General features: G+C 43.8%; 1 protein-coding gene across 1 annotated transcript in view; it reads right to left on the bottom strand.

Annotated features, from left to right (window-relative positions):
• Window positions 1-13,597, bottom strand: part of PIK3R1 (phosphoinositide-3-kinase regulatory subunit 1) — a 64,969-nt gene extending 51,372 nt beyond the window's left edge. The window contains exons 1-2 of the mRNA XM_053407705.1: window positions 13,493-13,597; window positions 3,141-3,871 (exon numbers count right to left, since the gene is read on the bottom strand). Coding sequence (XP_053263680.1) covers window positions 3,141-3,474 — 334 coding nt within the window. The 5' untranslated portion in view covers window positions 3,475-3,871; window positions 13,493-13,597. The remainder of the gene's footprint in view (window positions 1-3,140; window positions 3,872-13,492) is intronic.
• Window positions 13,598-18,075: the final 4,478 nt, after the last annotated feature.

The following is an 18,075-nucleotide window of genomic DNA, read 5'->3' as shown; positions in this document are numbered from 1 at the left end:
ATACTTATGTTAAAAGCTTAAATGTACCGGTATGTAGAACCATTCACAAAGCAAAACAGTGCTGAAGATAACAAAGATCCTGGAATGGGTAAGCCAGTTACTAATTTGTTAAGTAATTAGGGTGCTACAAAACTGTTACTTTAACTGCAAAAGGCTGAGACGAAACTGTTGAAAACAATTATTATTTGTCGTCCACAACCCCTTAAGAATTTCTATGTTATGTAGCCTATGTTATTTAGGCATACATTAAATTGCTTTGGTTAGCATAGAGAATTAAATTTGAAAAAGAAAACATTTCTGTTAGCTAATTAAAGCTCAGCCTTCCTCAAACATAGTGCACAAATTTCAATCACATCTGTTGATTTCAGGATATGTATGCTCACAAAGACAAAACACTTGTCTGATTAAGGAAAGAGAAGTGTTCCAAGTATCAAGTTACTAAGTCTGATAAACAAAAGCAGAAACCCCAAATAAAGCTTGTTTTGTTTATGGGAACACATGTTAAAAATAGTTTGGGGGAAAGGTACCATGGTGAATATATCAGTGAGAAACCACAACAGAGGCCTAATCTGTAAACTATACAACTATGTTTTCATTTTCAATTTGACTCCAAGTAGTACAGTAAGAAACATCACTCCTCATGTGCTCCCTCTCCTACTGATGGAGCAGTATGAAAAAATTAAGCCTGGAAAATATGAACTTGACCAAATACAATCAAGCAAGCTTTACATCAAGTCTCCTTATAGCCAAAATGCACTCTAATGTGCAGAACAATGGTTTATTATCCTGGGAAGGTTCCTGTTGGTTTGCTGCCCACATTCATTTGGACTATATAAAAGATTAACCATTTCATTATCCTGGGAACAGAATTTCCACTTTTAATAATTTACACTGTGACTCCAGAAGAGGGAAGGCACCAGTGCTGGTATTTAAGCACCAAATATTTTCCCCACACCATAGGATCCAAAGGCATTTCTTAATATCTAATATGTGAGGGGAGATTATGTTTTCAACATAAAGCTGTAGGCAGCCATATTGTCACTACTTTGTGGAACACTCACACAGTTGTGAATTATTGCCTCAGTTGTTCTAAAAAGGATCAATTAAACATGCAAGGTGCTTACATTTGCCATGTGTAAGAAAGACAGCAGAAAGTACCATGTTACATGTTTCCACTTTCTCTTCTACTTTGTGGGCATTCTGCATAACAGAATCTCCCCAGGCAACGTCAAAGGAGATGGATGTGCACAGATACATGTAGCCAGAGCCACCTCTTGCAATTCAGTTCCATTCCACTTTGCCACCTTCCCATCAGCAACTACTTTTCTGAATCAAGCTTTAACATTTTACCATTCTGTAATACTTTGGGATTTTGGTGGGCAGGCGGCATTCTGGGGTCCATGAAAGGCGAAGATGACAAACACTGTTACTCAACAAACAAAGCGATAAAGATTCACGTTAAGTGAATTCATTTAAAGTAACAAAAATGATTTCCTAGTAAGTTATTTCTGTTGTCACACACACACACATGAGAGCTTGAAGAGAACACGAAGGACCAGAAGTCACCAAGACTAAGTGTTGCATCCAACTGGCATCTCTCTAATGATGGAAGACTCTCTGATCCATTGGAACCTTCCAACAGGAGAAGATGAGAGTGAGGCAATTTCCAGTGATTCCCATGCCCCCTTGCAAGCACCAAACCATCGCCCATGCTGTTCCAGAGGGTCCTCCCAACTCTCTGGAGCAAATATGGGGGGCATAGACTGTGGGGAGGTGAAAGAATTAGTGAAAACCATCTCCTTCCCAACCTCCTTCTCTTACATGTATATATTTCTTACAAAAAAAGTTGATTGACCTGGCTTTCAATACCAGTATGCTTCAGAGGACAGCAAAAATACATTTAGGCCCAATCCAAGGCATTTTGCCGTCTGAAGCAAAGGACAAAATGGTGTTTCCCTCAAGCAAAAACCAGCTGGGCCAGCAGTTGAAGCTTACATTAACACTAGTGATAAGATGGCATCGTTCACTGTATCTGAGGCAGCAGGCCACATTTAGGAGGGGGGGCAGTGGAAGGACTGGAGGAATCTGGAGGAGCAACCATGGGCCGCTGCAGCAGCACCTGCCACCTGAGATGGTTGCCTCATTCTGCATGATGGTAGGGCTGGCCCCTATTACATTTAAAAACCATGTATTTATCTGAATAAAGTTAGTGTATGTTTTCTTAAATATTAAGCTATATTAGCAGAACTGGCACATGAATACAACCCAACAGTACCAGTGATATTTCGTTTCCATTTACAGCCGCAAGTAATAGTTTCAGTGATATGTGTGGTTACAACTACTCAGGTGTTATTGAAATAGTTATAATTCATGTATGCAGATCATACACATTGCCAGACTCCCATCAGCCTCAGGCAGTGCAGCCAATAATCTTGGGTGATGGGAACTATAGTTCAGTATCTGGAGGGCACCATGTTGGTTACAGCTTCTCTAAACTGAAATATTTATTATCTTAGAATTTCCCTGTCCTATGTGTTAGACCAACAGATTTTTTTGGGGGGAGGGGTTACATTCAGGACACCCTTTCCACACTTGTCTTGAAGAGAACCCCTGCTTTTTGCAGAGGGTTCTGTAGATTTTCAAGTGCACAGCACTGAAGAGTACTAGCCAGATCTCACCCTAGTTGACTTGACAACATGCCCTGAGACTCAAAAGGGTAAAATGTTACAGAGGAAATTTGGTAGTAATGGAAAATATATCTTTAAAGAAAACTCGTTTGCCGTTACCAACATTCTTACTGAAGTACCACAGGGTTCTCTGGAACACGGTCTGAAGGCGAGTATGCTGAAGTACTTCCCAAAACCATTATGGTTTTTGCTATTTTGTGGTCATGCTGCACAAGGGCAATCAAAATGCAAGGAAAGCATGAACTCTTTTCTAGCCCAAATAGGAAAATGCAGATGTTACAAAGTGAACATGGTTTAGAGAAATGCGAATAATAATAATAATAATAATAAAGCTACCAGTGTTCTGACCAATTTCAATGACTTACCGTTTGCAGTATCCACTTAATATTCCATAGAATAAAGGTTTGGACATTGAACCACAATGATTAGGGATGGGGGAGAGTCGCTACTAACCTGGTTGATCATTGTCTGTTCCTACTCTTGCTGGACTTGGTGCCACAGGAAGAGGTCGAACAGGACGAGGCTTTGGAGTTGGGGGACAAATCTTTTTTCTTCCGATATATTCTACGTAAGTTCCTGGGAAGTCCCCCCTTTCTCCAGTAGTTTCGTTATAACCATTCAGCCAACCGATTTCCTCAGGTTTTTCTTCTTCCCCGTCATTGAATCCAAGGGCCACTAAAGTACCTTTATTCACAGTTAAAATATCTCCCAGGTGCAAGTCAATGTCTTCCTCTCGTTCTTTTTTGTAATCGTATAAAGCTCTGTACTGGTATCCTTCTGCACTCATTTTGGCAAAGGTCTTAACATTCAATTATTTTAGCGAATAACAGCAACACAGTGCTACTCGGTTTTATTGTATATACAGCGAAAGAAGTTATAAACAGGGGAAGTAACGTGTCAGTTAGAAGGACTGTAACACAAACACATAAGAAGCACCAGAATCTGTGGCTGTACAGCTGAGGCTGTATGTGCGTCTTTTACATTTAATCAGTGAAATTTCAGAAGAGTGGACTTTTATCTATGTATAGACTCCCAGCTAGTTCCTTTTCAGGTCAGCTTGGCACTTATGGGCACAATTTTTCAAGGTGGGCTGAAAATTACTCCTTGCTGCACCTCCTTCTGATGTACTTGCTGGAAAATGTTCACTTTTCTTTTTGCGGTGGAGTTCTGCACACATACTTCACCTACGGAGGAAGAAAAAAATTCAAACATGAAATTAACGTAATTACTCCCATTCTCATTGAAGGCTCTAACTATGGTAAGTTCAGGTTCTAGTGGGGAATGTTTCAGAAACAGGTGTGCTGGCACAGAACAAAAATTATAATGGAAGACCTGACAAAACGGACTTCAAAGTAGAACTCCAAGGAGGTACGCCAACCCAGAAAAGAATCTACTTGGCACCAAGAGGAAGCTCCTACACAAGCACCCCTCTTTTTGTAATATAGATAGGGGGTGAGCACTAACAACTTCAGTGCATGTACTGAAACCTAGTTTCCAGTGCGCTACTTCTTGTAGTACTGCCTCTACTTTGGAAATCAAGTCCAGTCTGGTGGGACAGAGCCAGGTGGAGCAACATTGCTTGCCTGGATTCTCATTGAGGAGGTCACTGCCAGTAACCGAGAGGAGCACACTGGTGTGGAAATAAGTATGATGTGGGCAGAGAGGTGGGGGCATCAGGTTGACAGCCCCCACACCATGCCACCCTCCCCACCATCTCACCTCTCTCAGTTACCAGCAGTGACCTCTGCATTGGGAAACCAGGTGAACAATGCTTCCCCATTCCAGTCCAGGGGTTGCTAGAATGGATAGTTCAGTTGGTTGGAGCGTGGTGCTGATAATGCCAAGGTTGCAGGTTTGATCCCCGTATGGGACAGCTGCATATTCCTGCATTGCAGGGGGTTGGACTAGATGATCCTCGGGGTCCCTTCCAGCTCTATGATTCTATGGGAAGTCCCCCTAATAAGTGCTCATCCTTAATGGCCAAGTCACCCCTGCTCTCTTCCACCGCCCACCCCCCTCAAATTACTGAAGCTTAAATATCAGTATCAAACTTTATTTTAGTCACAGACCAGCATAAGATAAAACATACGGATAAACTGAACACATAAGACTTAAAATAGGTATGGGATAATGACTAGCAATTAAAAGGTGATTGTATCATACATGCTTAAAAAGACAGAAACAGGGGCAAACAGTTAAAAGTGACGATAAGGGAGAGAGTGTGAAGGTTCACAGGTCTTTCATTTTAGGCCTAGTTTGTGGCGCAAACCATCCTTCAACAAATATCCATCATGGCAGAATCTAGCGACTGAGTATGGACAGAGGAGCTTAAGTTCTAAGCCAGGAGAAGGCAGGAAAAGTGCTCTAGGGTTCTTATCTTTAAAATCTGCTGTACTCCTAGGGGATCAGTGCTCTTCCCCCTACTGGCCTACCTTCTCCAATGCTGAGGGCAAGCATGAGAAAGAGTGAATTGAACTAGGGTGGGTTTAACCCATGGCATCCTCCCAGGCATGCCTTCTTGCTTTGGGGTGGTTCTTTTGAGAAGAAGCATTGCTTGAACACAAATTGATTTTATGCATGAAATCACGTGCCTCCATTTTTTATTTCCTCAGAAACTATACATTTAACAGCAAGGTTACAATTTTTCTATGTAGACTTTAACCTACTCCTTTCATATTTTGATGTGATTTCCCACAGCTTTATGTAACTGTACTGAAGCTAGACCACCTAAGGAGCAGTATTTTGTCAGGCTGGGGGAAGTGGTAAATACTTAAATTAGACCTGGAGCAAAAGACGAGGCTTGAACATTTAAATCATGTTGGTGTGATTACGAAGTTAAAAAAGCAATACACTGCTGTAAAATACTATAAATATACACACTAAACACTAGCTTACAGAAATCCAGAACAGTAGGTGCCTTATAAAGTTTTTATTATTTCACCTGCTATTCATTCTACAGCTATAGAAAAAGCTAAATTCAAATCATAATCTAATTGCTGAATTGCTGTACCAACAAGTGAAAGCATTCACTTAAACAGTGAAAACCTTTTAAAGCAAAGAATAAAATGTCTTCAGGGGGCTATGTAATTCTAGCAGGTGAGACTATTTACAGGATAATATTTTTTTATACTGCCACTCTGCCATTTGCTGCAAAGTATAATGAATAACGGTTATGTGAAAATTCCAACTGATGGATTAATTCTGCCAAAGAAATTCTCTGGGGAAAAACCCCACTCTATCCCAGTTGCAGTAGGATCACATAACACAATTTTTGAAAATCTGTATTTCATGAACTATGGCTCATTGTAGAATAGACGTGGTACCCAATCCTACATTTTCAAAGTCACAGAAACCATTTACACCTGACCTAATAATTCTAGGATCAAAACTCCTTCAGTAGAGTTAAGGTTCTTACAAGGTCATTCATGCATCAAAAAGCATGAAAATTATGAGTTAAGGAGACAGTTTTGTCTTCTGCACCAAAGGCAGTATACATGTTCTGTACTGTGACATACTGTGCCTTCATGCATCTGAGCCACACTGGGATCAGCTGCACTAAGCGGGGCTCATTTTCAGTGCCCATCAGCTGATGGGAACTGAAGCTGAGCCCTGCTTCATCCATTTGAGCTAAGTGTGGTTCAAATTCCCACTCAGCCATGAAGCTCACTGGGTGATCTTGGGCCAGTCACCATCTCTTAGCCTAACCCATCGGTTGTTCTGAGAATGAATTGGGGAGGAGAACCATGTACAGCCATACCTCGGGTTACAGACACTTCGGGTTGCGCGATTTCGGGTAGTGCACCGTGCCGAACCCGGAAGTACCAGAATGGGTTACTTCCGGGTTTTGGTGCTTGCACATTTGCAAAAGAGCTAAATTGTGCTTTGCGAATGCGCCGAATCGCGACCCGTGCGTGCGCAGCCACAGCGCTGTGGGCTGCGAACATGCTTCCCGCACGGATCACATTCGCAACCCGAGCATCCACTGTACACCACCTTGATATCCTCGGAAGATAAAGGCGGTATATAAATATAATAAATAAATGAAAATAAAATTGGATGTTTGGATTCAAACCACAGCTGCAAATAGACATTCTTCATCTGTAGCAAGCACCTTTGGAGTTATCGCCTGATGTCACAATGGGACAAGTGATTACCTCCCGCACCTAGACAAGGTGACCTGCAGAGGATGGTGGAGGTTTGGATCTGGTCCACCAGCCAGAAAAGGTCCCCTGCCCCTGTTCTACATGGTCCTCAAGTTTCTGGGTGTTGGAAACCAAAGAGCTTTCTAATATGTCTCCTGAATTTGTTCTTAGGACCTGGCCTGGGTTCACACATCATGGTAAACTATGGTTTACCATGACTGCTCATATTGCATCTACTCTGCTGCTCGCTTTGCTTAGCACAGAGAAAATAAATGTGAACCAGGGCTTACATTTGTTTCTCTCCAAACAAGCCAAACCTTGGCTTCTGCTCATGGCTCGTCTGAAGACAAGGAAAGCATGAGTGCTGGTTCACATGTAACATTCAGACAGCACTCTGCTTTGTTCCCACCCAGCTCAGTAAAGGAAGGAGTGTGACGAGCATGATTTGTGGTATGCCATGGTTTGTTATTGAACCATGGCTTACTGTTCTGTGAAAATATGGCCACCATAGAAATGTGGAAAAATTAGAAACAAAATAGAGTCTCACACAAACAAAATATTGAAGCTCAAGATACTGAGATCCAAAACAGTGATGGTACCACTGTTAACCTCTTTCCTCCTACATCCAGCACTTTGCTTCACTATATACAAATAACGTCTTACCAAAAATTTCAGTGAAGACAACTGTACTGCTATTATCACCAACTGCTCCATTAATAACACTGGTTGAATGATTAGGCTGGCCTCAACTAGAGCCAGGGCTTTCTCGGCCGCGGCTCCAATCTGGTGGAACGCTCTGTCACAAGAGACTAGGGCCCTGCGGGACCTGACATCTTTCCACAGGGCCTGCAAGACAGAGCTGTTCCACCAGGCCTTTGGTCAGGGCGCAGCCTGACCCCCTCCTCTGGCAATCTGCACAGAATTTTGCTTGATGGTTGCCATTAATTTGATTTTAATTTGATTTTAATTAATTTTATAATGAATGTTTTTAGAATGTTGGACTATTTTGATTGTTGTTAGCCGCCCTGAGCCCAGCTTCGGCTGGGGAGGGCGGGATATAAATAAAATTTATTATTATTATTATTATTATTATTATTATTATTATTATTGATGACAGATACCTGATGACTGTATTAGTGAGTTCACAGGAAGAAGAGGAATTATGTGAAGAAACTTGTAGCACAGATGGCTTCACAAGCAATAGCAATGACACAGATTCAGTAGCATCAGAGGATAAAATATGGGGAAATATTTCTTAATTTAACCGATGGTTACTAATGAATGTAAATGTTTACTAAAAGTTGTTATCTTTTTCTGTATCTAGACCTGCAATGTGCAGTTGTGTATGAATGAAGAAAAACGGAGCACAAAGTGCCATATCTCTGTCTACCGATGACTGGCAAATATATTGGAAGTAATGATAACAGGACCTTTGGTTCTCATGATCTTAAAAACATGGGATTTTACACCATGTTTACTCTTCCATGAGCCACACTTCATAATATATGGGGGAAAGTGCCTTTTGATCCCCTACATCTCCAATGCACTGAGGAAATGTTGGTGAAGACTAATCAATAAGGACAACCAATCATCATCCGTCAACAGAATTATTTTCATGCATGTTGTCATTTGGCTGTGTGACTGTAAGCCAAGTGTAAAAGAGCGTTCCTGTGCATATACAAAACATCAAGAAGTAGTTCTGCACAAGCCGCCATCTATCAATATAATTAAAAGGTGAAACTTTTGGAAAGAAAGAGGAGAAACAGACCTCCTGCAAGTACAGTCCCTTCCCAAACTCCTACAGTACTTTGGTTATGTTAGTTGGGTATACTGACTGCTTTGATTAAACAATTACATTTGAGAGCCAGTAAGCTCTGTTACAAGTGCCTATTCCCCCCCACACACACCTCTTCTGTCATTCTGTTACACTCCTCACTGCAAAGCTGTCCCTTTGATTCTGAAGATGCCACAAGTTATCAACCATCCAAAGGCACCATGTAGCATCTCTACATAAGCTCTTCTCCCACAGTACTCCAGCCTTTCTGATGTACTTAGGAACCCACGAATGAACATGCAGTATCACTATATGCTAATTTTCTCCACTCTCTGGTATCTGCAAGAAGGGGAAATGATGCATTGAAAGAATTGATATGCTACAAGGGTGCCAGCTCCTTGGGGCTGAGGCACTGTGCCGCCCCCCCCCCCGATCTTGCACAGCATCCTGATGTCGTGCAAAATCGCATGCACGACAACAGGATGTCGCATCAGGTCCCCTCGGTCCTCCGGAGAAGGTGGAGCCTCCAAGTTGCTTGACAAATGCAAATCCATCTAACAAAGCTCACCAACAAAACTCAGGGGTAAACCTCTTAGTAAGGAAAAAATATGCATATCAGTAAATATATTTACTGATTACACTCAGTAAACAGCCTCTAATAGAAAAGAAAACCACTTTCCATAGATACAGCACACAGAATTTTGCACAGCATTGCCACTGCACCTATGGGATTGTGCTATTGCCCAGGCATCAGGCTCGCCTAGAATGCTGGTCTAGATAAACCTTTGATCTGATCCTGCAGGGCTCTTATGTACTGGTGGAAGCTAGCCAAACATCTTACATTGGATTTAGACTCTTGGAGTATAGTGGTGGGGAGGTAAGGTTATGTGCCTCAACATGCCCCCACTAAGGAACTGAACACTTCGGCATTGGCTATGAAAGTCTACTAATAACTCTAGAACTTTCACACCTATGCCTAGGAACACATCTGGAACTGGAAACAAGGGAGAATGCACCGTAAGTATTAATTAAATTGTTCTACAGTGATTTCTGTGTACATTGTTTTCGTCACTAATTCTTGCAACAAACAAGCAAGTCCACTTAAACACACCTTGACTTGAGAGTCTGGAACATCGCCAACACTCAACTAAATATATACACAACCTGTGCCAGAAAATTAACACTTCTCCAATTATCTCAAATGCTTTGAAATATTTATTATCACGCTAAGAAATAGTTTCAGCTCCACAAGTGCACAAGTGTGTGAGAAGGCCTACTCACTTTGTTCTCGTTGACACAACCATTTTGGCACACTGCCAATTAGAGTTCTTCTCTAAACACTGTAAAATATGTCTAGTTTGACCTATTTCCCCCCTCCCCACCAGTAGAGAAGGATAGCACAGCCCCTCCACCCAGCCCAACAAACTTTCAGTTAAATCTGAAAAGGGAGGGTTGCACTGTAGATACAATACGGCAACAACCCCCTTGAACCTCAGGGTTGACAATGTATCACATGGGAAGCAAACACCCCAAGTCGCTTTGTTAAGTGCTGAACTTCTCTATACCCATGTACTGTATTCCCCAAATGCAGCAGTTTCATTTTGCCTTTTTGTTATCAGCCAGTACAAATCTGTATTGGAAATCAGGGCCAAGCAATGGTCTTGCCCAGCAAACCTCTAGCTGTTAAGCCTACTCTCCAAGACAGCAAACTGATGGATCTTACCAACACAGCTGCCGTGCTCCAATACTTCCATAATAGAGAAATACTGCAGTATTTATACCAGCAAGTGATAGGGTACAGATCAGTCTCTGGTTTGCAGTCAGTTTGAGAACAGCAAAGAATCTCTCAGGATAGACTCAACTGTTTCCTTGACCAAGACATTTTAGTATGAGTTTTCTGCTACTGAAGTTGTGCTGAAGAGCTATTTGCTCTGCCTAAGACATCTTTATGACCTTACACATTAAGCAATAACTTTTTAAAATAACTTGTTACATTTATTCTTTGTGCTATTAATGTGTTCCACAAGCCAATCACATTTTAAACAAAATTAAAACACTGTCTCCAGCCATTATTGTAAACAGTCCTGTACTAATTATAGGAGCTTTTAAAGAAGTTAGAATGCAATTCTCTGCACATCTATTCAGAAGTAAATTCCATGAAGTGCAATGGGGCTTACTTACAAGTGATTACAGCACTGCAGGACAATCCAAGTCCTATATGCAAACATTATTATGATCTTTTAAATAAAGTGGAATTGGATTTGCCTGATCAAAAAGCAGAATGCCCATTAAATTTATGTGGTCCAGATTTTATCCTTCTGTAGCTTACAGGTTTTAATCCTGAGGAGTCATGGGATTATTTCTTTATAGCAGTCCCTCTACCTCAGAACAGTATACAGTGGTACCTCGGGTTAAGTACTTAATTCGTTCCGGAGGTCCGATCTTAACCTGAAACTGTTCTTAACCTGAAGCACCACTTTAGCTAATGGGAGGCTGTTGCCACCGCGCCGCCAGAGCATGATTTCTGTTCTCATCCTGAAGCAAAGTTCGTAACCTGAAGCACTATTTCTGGGTTAGCGGAGTCTGTAACCTGAAGCGTATGTAACCTGAAGCGTATGTAACCTGAGGTACCACTGTACTCTGACTGTAGAAGTCATTCCCAGCTCTTCTGGCCAAAATTATTTAACAAACTGGTACCTTACACTTGCAAAGCATCTGTTCTACTATACAAATTTTTAGACTTTGCATTCATTCCTCAAAAAGCTTCACATTAAGACTACAACTGTGTACCTACTGAAATAGAAGTAAGTTTCAATGAACTCAACAGAACTTGCTACCGAGTAGACAGGCACAGGATTGCACCTGTGAGTGTCATAGGCTTAAGTTATAATAGCTCCTCCTGTCGGCACCACAGAGATTTTACTAGGGTGTTGGTTTTTTGTTTTGTTTTTTGCTCCCTTATACATTCAATTAGTTGGTCTGTATCCAACTAAGTTCTACGCACAGTAGACCTATTGAAATTAAAAAATAAGTTAGTCAAGTTTATTAATTTCAATGGGTCTACTTTGAGTAGAGATTATGTTGGGTACAACCCAATGTCTTCATTTTTCACATTATGGGTACCACACACTGGATTTTTTCTGTTGATGAATTAATAAAAATATAACCCAGCAACACACATCATGTGAAAATGCAACACCTTGCTTAATTCCTTTTGCAATTCCTTTTGCACTTGTCATCTGAATAGCAAGAATTTTCTCTGCCTATTCAAATAGTTCTATGCATCTCATACCCTCTTTTTTCAGTGTGGGCACGTTTTAATCCAATGCTTAGAGGCAAGGATTTGGCAGCAGAAAACACAAGACTTTCCTCTCCCCTTCCTGAACTCAAATCCTTCAACCAGCCATTTGTTCCTCCAGAACCAGACACTTTCCATTTCCAGGAAAGACACAATACACTAATAAGAGCTATTTTTCTAAAATGCCACCAGTAAATCCCAAAGCAAACACAATGCAGCACTCAGGGACAGCACAAGAAGTTCGCTTAACAGCTCATTACACTTCACTGAAATGCAGCTTTGGCAACACAAGCTTCATATAATATCTGGGCTATGAATTCAACAAATTGCATCTCTGCTTCACATTGCATCTAATTAAAACCAGTAAGTCTCCCTGTGTATTCCGGATAGGGTAGTAAGAGTTTGCTTATTTATTTATAAGAGAAATTAAAGTTTTTTCAAAATAGTAAAGACAATACATGTAGAAAAGAGCAAAGTTATGTTGAACAACATTATGCAAATTCGGTACTTATAATATGAATACATTACAGGAGTGCGGTGGGGAGGGGGGTTTAGCGTTCCGATACATGATTAAAATTCCTATCAGGAAAATGGTGTGAAGCAATTTTCCAGATTAACTTCCGTGGATTGCTCACTTATCCAGAGAATGAGATTTTAGTGTCAATATTTAGCCAGTTTTATTTAGCATCAACCAAGTCTAGCACCTTGTGCTCCACTCTTGCCATTGCACACTGTCTAGACCAAGAAGTGTCATGCACTCTTTTGATTTGCTTCCCCACATAAGCCAGCAGTGTGGACTTCCTCACGCAGCACAGCCGCTGTGCAAAGTCCATAAAAAGCACCGGGGGAGGCAGAAAAAGAAAGAAAAAGGAAACGTGTTCAGATTTTGAAATATAAAGTCAGCGAGAGGGTTTATTCCTTCCGGGTTTTTCAAACGACCTGTAGCCGATTGAGAATTCGCTTAACCGCGATGCATGCAGTTCAGCGCAGCTTTAACTCTGTCGGCCGTCACCAGCACCCAAAAAGGGGGGAGGCGAGGCAGGGAATACGAAGTATTTAACCCGGCAATTCCTCCCTTCCTCGCAGCCTAGTGGAGGGCACCTAGGCTGGTCTGGGGCTGAGGAGCGGAGCTGCCATAAATGCAACCTCCTGCAACCCTGAGCGCCCTTTCCCAGAGAAAGCATTTTTTCCTCCTTCGCAAGCAAACCAGCTGGCGCGGAGATCGGGTCCCGCTGCTGCAAGGACGCCGCTCCGCTCCAGTTCAACTTCCTCCAGCCAAGCCAGCTGGGCAGGGGAGACGGGAAATGAATGCAATGCAATGCAAGGCTTTGCTTGCCTGCCTGCCTGTCACCGGGAGGGAAGAAGCCGGAGCCACGCGCAAGAGAGAGAGAGACAGCGAAGCCCCCCTTCAGGCTGCAGGAGGCCTCGCGCCGCCGAACAGGATGTCTGCAGCGCGCGGCTAAGCGGCGTCCCGGCCCCGCCGCCGCCGGCGGACTCCCCTCCGCACGCTCGCTAGGCCGGCAGCAGCAAGGCAGGGAAGGGAGGCGGGCGGCGGCGAGGGGACGGCGACGCGGGAAGGAAAGGCTCTCACCTTCGGCTGTCACGCACCCGCCCGGGCCCCAGCCGCGCGCCCTGCAGCGAAGGGAGAGAAGCCGAGCGCGCCAAGCCTCCGTCTGCGCCCGCTGCTGCTGCTGCTTCGCCGCCGCCACAGCAGCCCTCGCTCGCCGCCGCGCTGCTTCCTTCGCCTCAGCCCCAGCCAGCCAGGCAGCCCGAGCCCAGCGCAGGCTGGCGTCCCTCCCAGCTCGCCTCTCGCCCCGCCTCCGCTCCCTCACCCCTGCCAACCCGCGCCAGGCCTGGGGGACCCAAGCGCCGCCTCCCCGCCCAGCCAGGCTGCAGCTTCTCCAGCTTGCTCTCGCTCTAGCCGCCGCCACAGCTGCCACCGCAGTGGCCGTCCGCTTCCCCTCGGGCTGCTTGGCGGTTCCTCCTCGCGGGCCGAAAAGGTTCCTCCTGTTGCAGCCCGCCCCTCTCCGTTCGGGTGGCGGGCCGGAGGAAAAGAACCGGCCATTGACCCGCTGAGATGACAGTGAACGATATGGAGGGAGGGGGGAGGAAGGAATTTTAGGGCGGTGTGGAAATCCCCAGCGCGCGCCAAGGGGATCGAAGACCAGCCAGGCGCCTTTTTTTTCCGCTCAGACGTTCCTTCCCTGCAGAATGGGCGCCTGGCCACACCTGCACCTTTCACAACTATCTGCCATTTGCACGCCTCTGTAAATGGGTGAGGGGGCTCCAGGTGGCTTCCATAAGCTTCAGCCAGCATCATAGGAGCCAACTCGTAGGGGCTGAGGTCCCTTCGGGCCACCCAATAAAATATTTGAGGGGGCCGCCCCCCACAAAATTGATGGGCATTGGCATTCAAATGGTGTGCATGTGCCACATCTTGTGATAGGTTATGCAGGACAGGGCTTACTTGCCCCACCCCCTAATATTTTATTCAAGTTGGCACCCGCGACCAGCATGGACAATGGTCAGGGGCAGGGCCAGCCCACCCATTAGGCAGTGGTCAGGCGGCAGGATCTGCGAGGCCAGCAGTTCCTGCTTCCAAGGAATGCATCATTGCTGCAGCAACAAAGACTGTGGGGTACTCCTTGGAGGTTGGATCTGCATCCTCCTCAAAAGCTCCCCCCCCCCCCGTAAATGCTGCCAGTACAGTGGCCTCTCAGCTGATAAGAGGCACCAGGACAGCCCTCTGGGGTCTTTTGGGCTCTACACCCACCTGGCATGATTCAGAGTAGGCCCCTTTCCCCACATGATAGCCCTTGATTCTCACTTCAACCATTGGGTAAGGTTGATTTGATTCTCATACTCTTGTTCCCGTTGTGGACTGACCATTAGGTCCAGTCGTGACCGACTCTAGGGTTGCGGTGCACATCTCGCTTTATTGGCTGAGGGAGCCAGTGTACAGCTTCCAGGTCATGTGGCCAGCATGACTAAGCCGCTTCTGGCAAACCAGAGCAGCGCACGGAAACACCGTTTAACTTCCCACTGGAGCAGTACCTATTTATCTACTTGCACTTTGACGTGCTTTCGAACTGCTAGGTTGGCAGGAGCAGGGACCGAGCAATGGGAGCTCACCCCGTCGCAGGGATTCGAACCGCCGACCTTCTGATCGGCAAGTCCTAGGCTCTGTGGTTTAACCCACAGCGCCACCCACGTGTATATATATATTCCCCTTCTTATCCCTGATGTACATCTTCACTCACCTCTTCTTCCCTGGGGGATGCCATTTTGTGCTTTGCCTCAGGTGCCGAAATGAATTGGTCAGTGGTAGGCACATGAAAACAGCCCGGCTGAATCAGACCAAAGGTGCATATAGGCTATAGAGAAACCTGTTCTTATGCTGGCCAACAACATGCCTATGGGAAGCCTGCTGGCAGGACATGAGCAGCAACCGCGCTTTCTCCAGCAACGAGTATTTAGAGGCATTGTGCCTGCAGTACTTCAGCCATTGATAGCCTTATTTGTCGTGAATTTGTCTAAACCCCAATTTGGCACTCCTGCTGGCAATGACCTCCCCACTGCCGTGCCTTCACCTCACTGTAAGCAGCAACAACCCATCTGCCAGACAACCAGTAGAGCTGTTCCACTGCACCCAGCAAACCACTTCTGCCTCTTAGGGAAGTTGCTCCAGCCTCTTGGGCATTTTGCTTCCCCTTTTCTGAGCTTTTTCCAGCTGTACAGTATTGTTTTGTTGTGGCAACCAGAAATGAACACCGTATTCTAAGCATGGCCACATCGCAGATTCGTTCAATGACAATGTAATATTGGCTGTTTTATTTTAAACCCTTTCCTAATGATCCTTAACAGGGAATTCGACTTTTTCACAGCGGCTGCACACTGGGTCAATATCTTCATCAAGCTGTTCCTTGGCCAGTCACTTCCAGTTCAGAGTCCTTGAGTTGTATATGTGGTTAGGATTATTAACCCAACATGCATGACGCAACGCTTGCTTCCACTGAATCACATTTGCCATTTTAATGCTAATTCCCCCAGTTTGGAGATATCCTTTTGGAGCCTCCCGCAATCTGTTTTTGTTCTTACAGCTCTGTTATCATCAACAAACACAATTACCTCACGGCTCACCCGTAACTCCAAATCCTGTATGAACAATTTAAACAATTTAAAATGTTCCAGTCAATCCTTGGGGGACTTCACTTCTTTTATTGGGAGAACTGTCCACATTTATTCCTACACTCTGCTTCCAGTACTTTAAACAAGTTACTTTAACCAGGATGATGGGAGTTGGAGTCCTACAACATCTGGAGGGCCTCAGGTCCCACAGCCCTGATTTAAATGCTGACCCCAAGGCTTCAGAAGTCAGCCTAAATGTAAAACAGCTTGTTTAGCACCCTTACCCTGCAACTCCCGCTTTGTGCAACATCTCACCTGAAGAAGAGTTCTGGAATAATTTTTATTATTATTCAAAGCTTGCACACATTTTTGCAACATTTTATCGGCTCTAATAAACTTATTATGCAGCTGGTTTTGGATTTTTTTGTTTTGTTTTGTTTCTACCTTAGCCAAGTTTATTTAGAAGTAAACACACACATTCCAGTGCTGCAGGTTGCTCTTTCATCCCTGTTCCTAAGAAAGCTTGAGCTGATAAAAACACCGGAGCCCTACTATGATTACATAAGTCCTAGGGTTTTTAAAAAAATGTTTTGTGGACTTCAATGGCTCGATGACTAAATCAAACCACACAAGCTCAAATCAGAAAATTCTGATTTCAGAATGTCCTGTGGCTCAGAAAACTATGTAAATAGCAGAGTTCTTTGTAATGCAATGTTCCAAAACAAGAGGTAACACCATTAAAACATTTTTCTGAGTGGAAACTCTTTCTCCAAAAGTTGCTGAAGAGGAAACATTCCTAGGCCTCCTTTCCACTTTTCCCCTCATCCATTCCAAGCACCAGAATCTCCTCCTCTTCTGGAAGTTTTTCTTAAAACAAAACAACAACACACACACCAATTGAGTGGATTGTGGATTCCACCCCATGTGTACTGAAAAGAAGTTGCAGTGTCGGTGAAATTGCAGGAGGAATATACAAAATTCAAAGAAAGGACTTTCCATTTGGATCAGGTCCCCTTTGAAAGAACTGGATAAATTGCTTATGTCAGAACTGTAGATTCAATTACACTTGCCGTGGTTGGCAAACTGGCTCAAAACACCTCCCCATCCTTAGTTTAAAGGATAGCATAAGGAGAGTTCAAACAAAAACCCAATGCAAAATGAAATAATACATGTATAGGTGATATGCTTCTTCTGTGCTACAAATCTGCAAAATGCGTATCATATCTTGAAATAATTAGATATCTCCTGAATAAAAGGGCATTTTTTATTATGACATGTTCATATGTCAGCTACGTAAGCTGTGTTTGGGTTTCCCTTATGTGATGATGCAATGGGACAATGATGTGTCATGGTTGTGCAGTTGCTTCCTGAAAGCTGTCAGTGCAGCAGACCTCATTGAAAAGGTCTGTCCTGCAAAATCTAAAATGTGTGACAGTGCAGTTAGAGAGCTAGCCCACTAACAGATTCAAAATGAGAGATACGTGCTTGGACTTGTCAAGAGCATCCAACTGCACTATGAGCTGTTTAGGCTTGCAAAGATAAGGACAGTTAAAAATAAGTCGGAGTAGATGGGAGGTGTTCAGGGTAGCCAGATATTAGCTCAGGCCATGGTATAAAACTGGGGCATTCAGATAACTTATCAGAATATAGTTATTGTAACAGAGGGCTGAGTGAAATACTCAGGCAGACAGGATTAAAGTTCTAAAACCAAGGCTGAGAATTTTTAATGGCTTTGTGAAAGGAAACTGGGAATCAATAGAAATGTTCAAAAGAGTGAGTTCTAATAAACATCCTGGGGGCCATCAAAGAAGATGGATTTTGCACTGAATTTTGTAGAGACTGAAGACAGCTACACCACTGTCATAAAGGTCGGGGAACAAACGTTTGTAATAATCAAGCAAGAATATAAAGACGTGTGGAAGAGTTTGAGGTGTGTGGACAAATGTGAAGGAATCTGCTTCTAACTGTGTCAGAAGAAATACTATTTCTAATTACTAATAGCTAGATGGAGACCACAGTCCGCACTGCACTCAATGGGATATACTT

Source organism: Podarcis raffonei, chromosome 11 (assembly GCF_027172205.1).
Source record: "Podarcis raffonei isolate rPodRaf1 chromosome 11, rPodRaf1.pri, whole genome shotgun sequence".
NCBI classification, from domain to species: Eukaryota; Metazoa; Chordata; class Lepidosauria; order Squamata; family Lacertidae; genus Podarcis; species Podarcis raffonei.
Note: the sequence above shows the minus strand (reverse complement) of the source record. Positions and strands in the feature narration are given on the sequence as shown.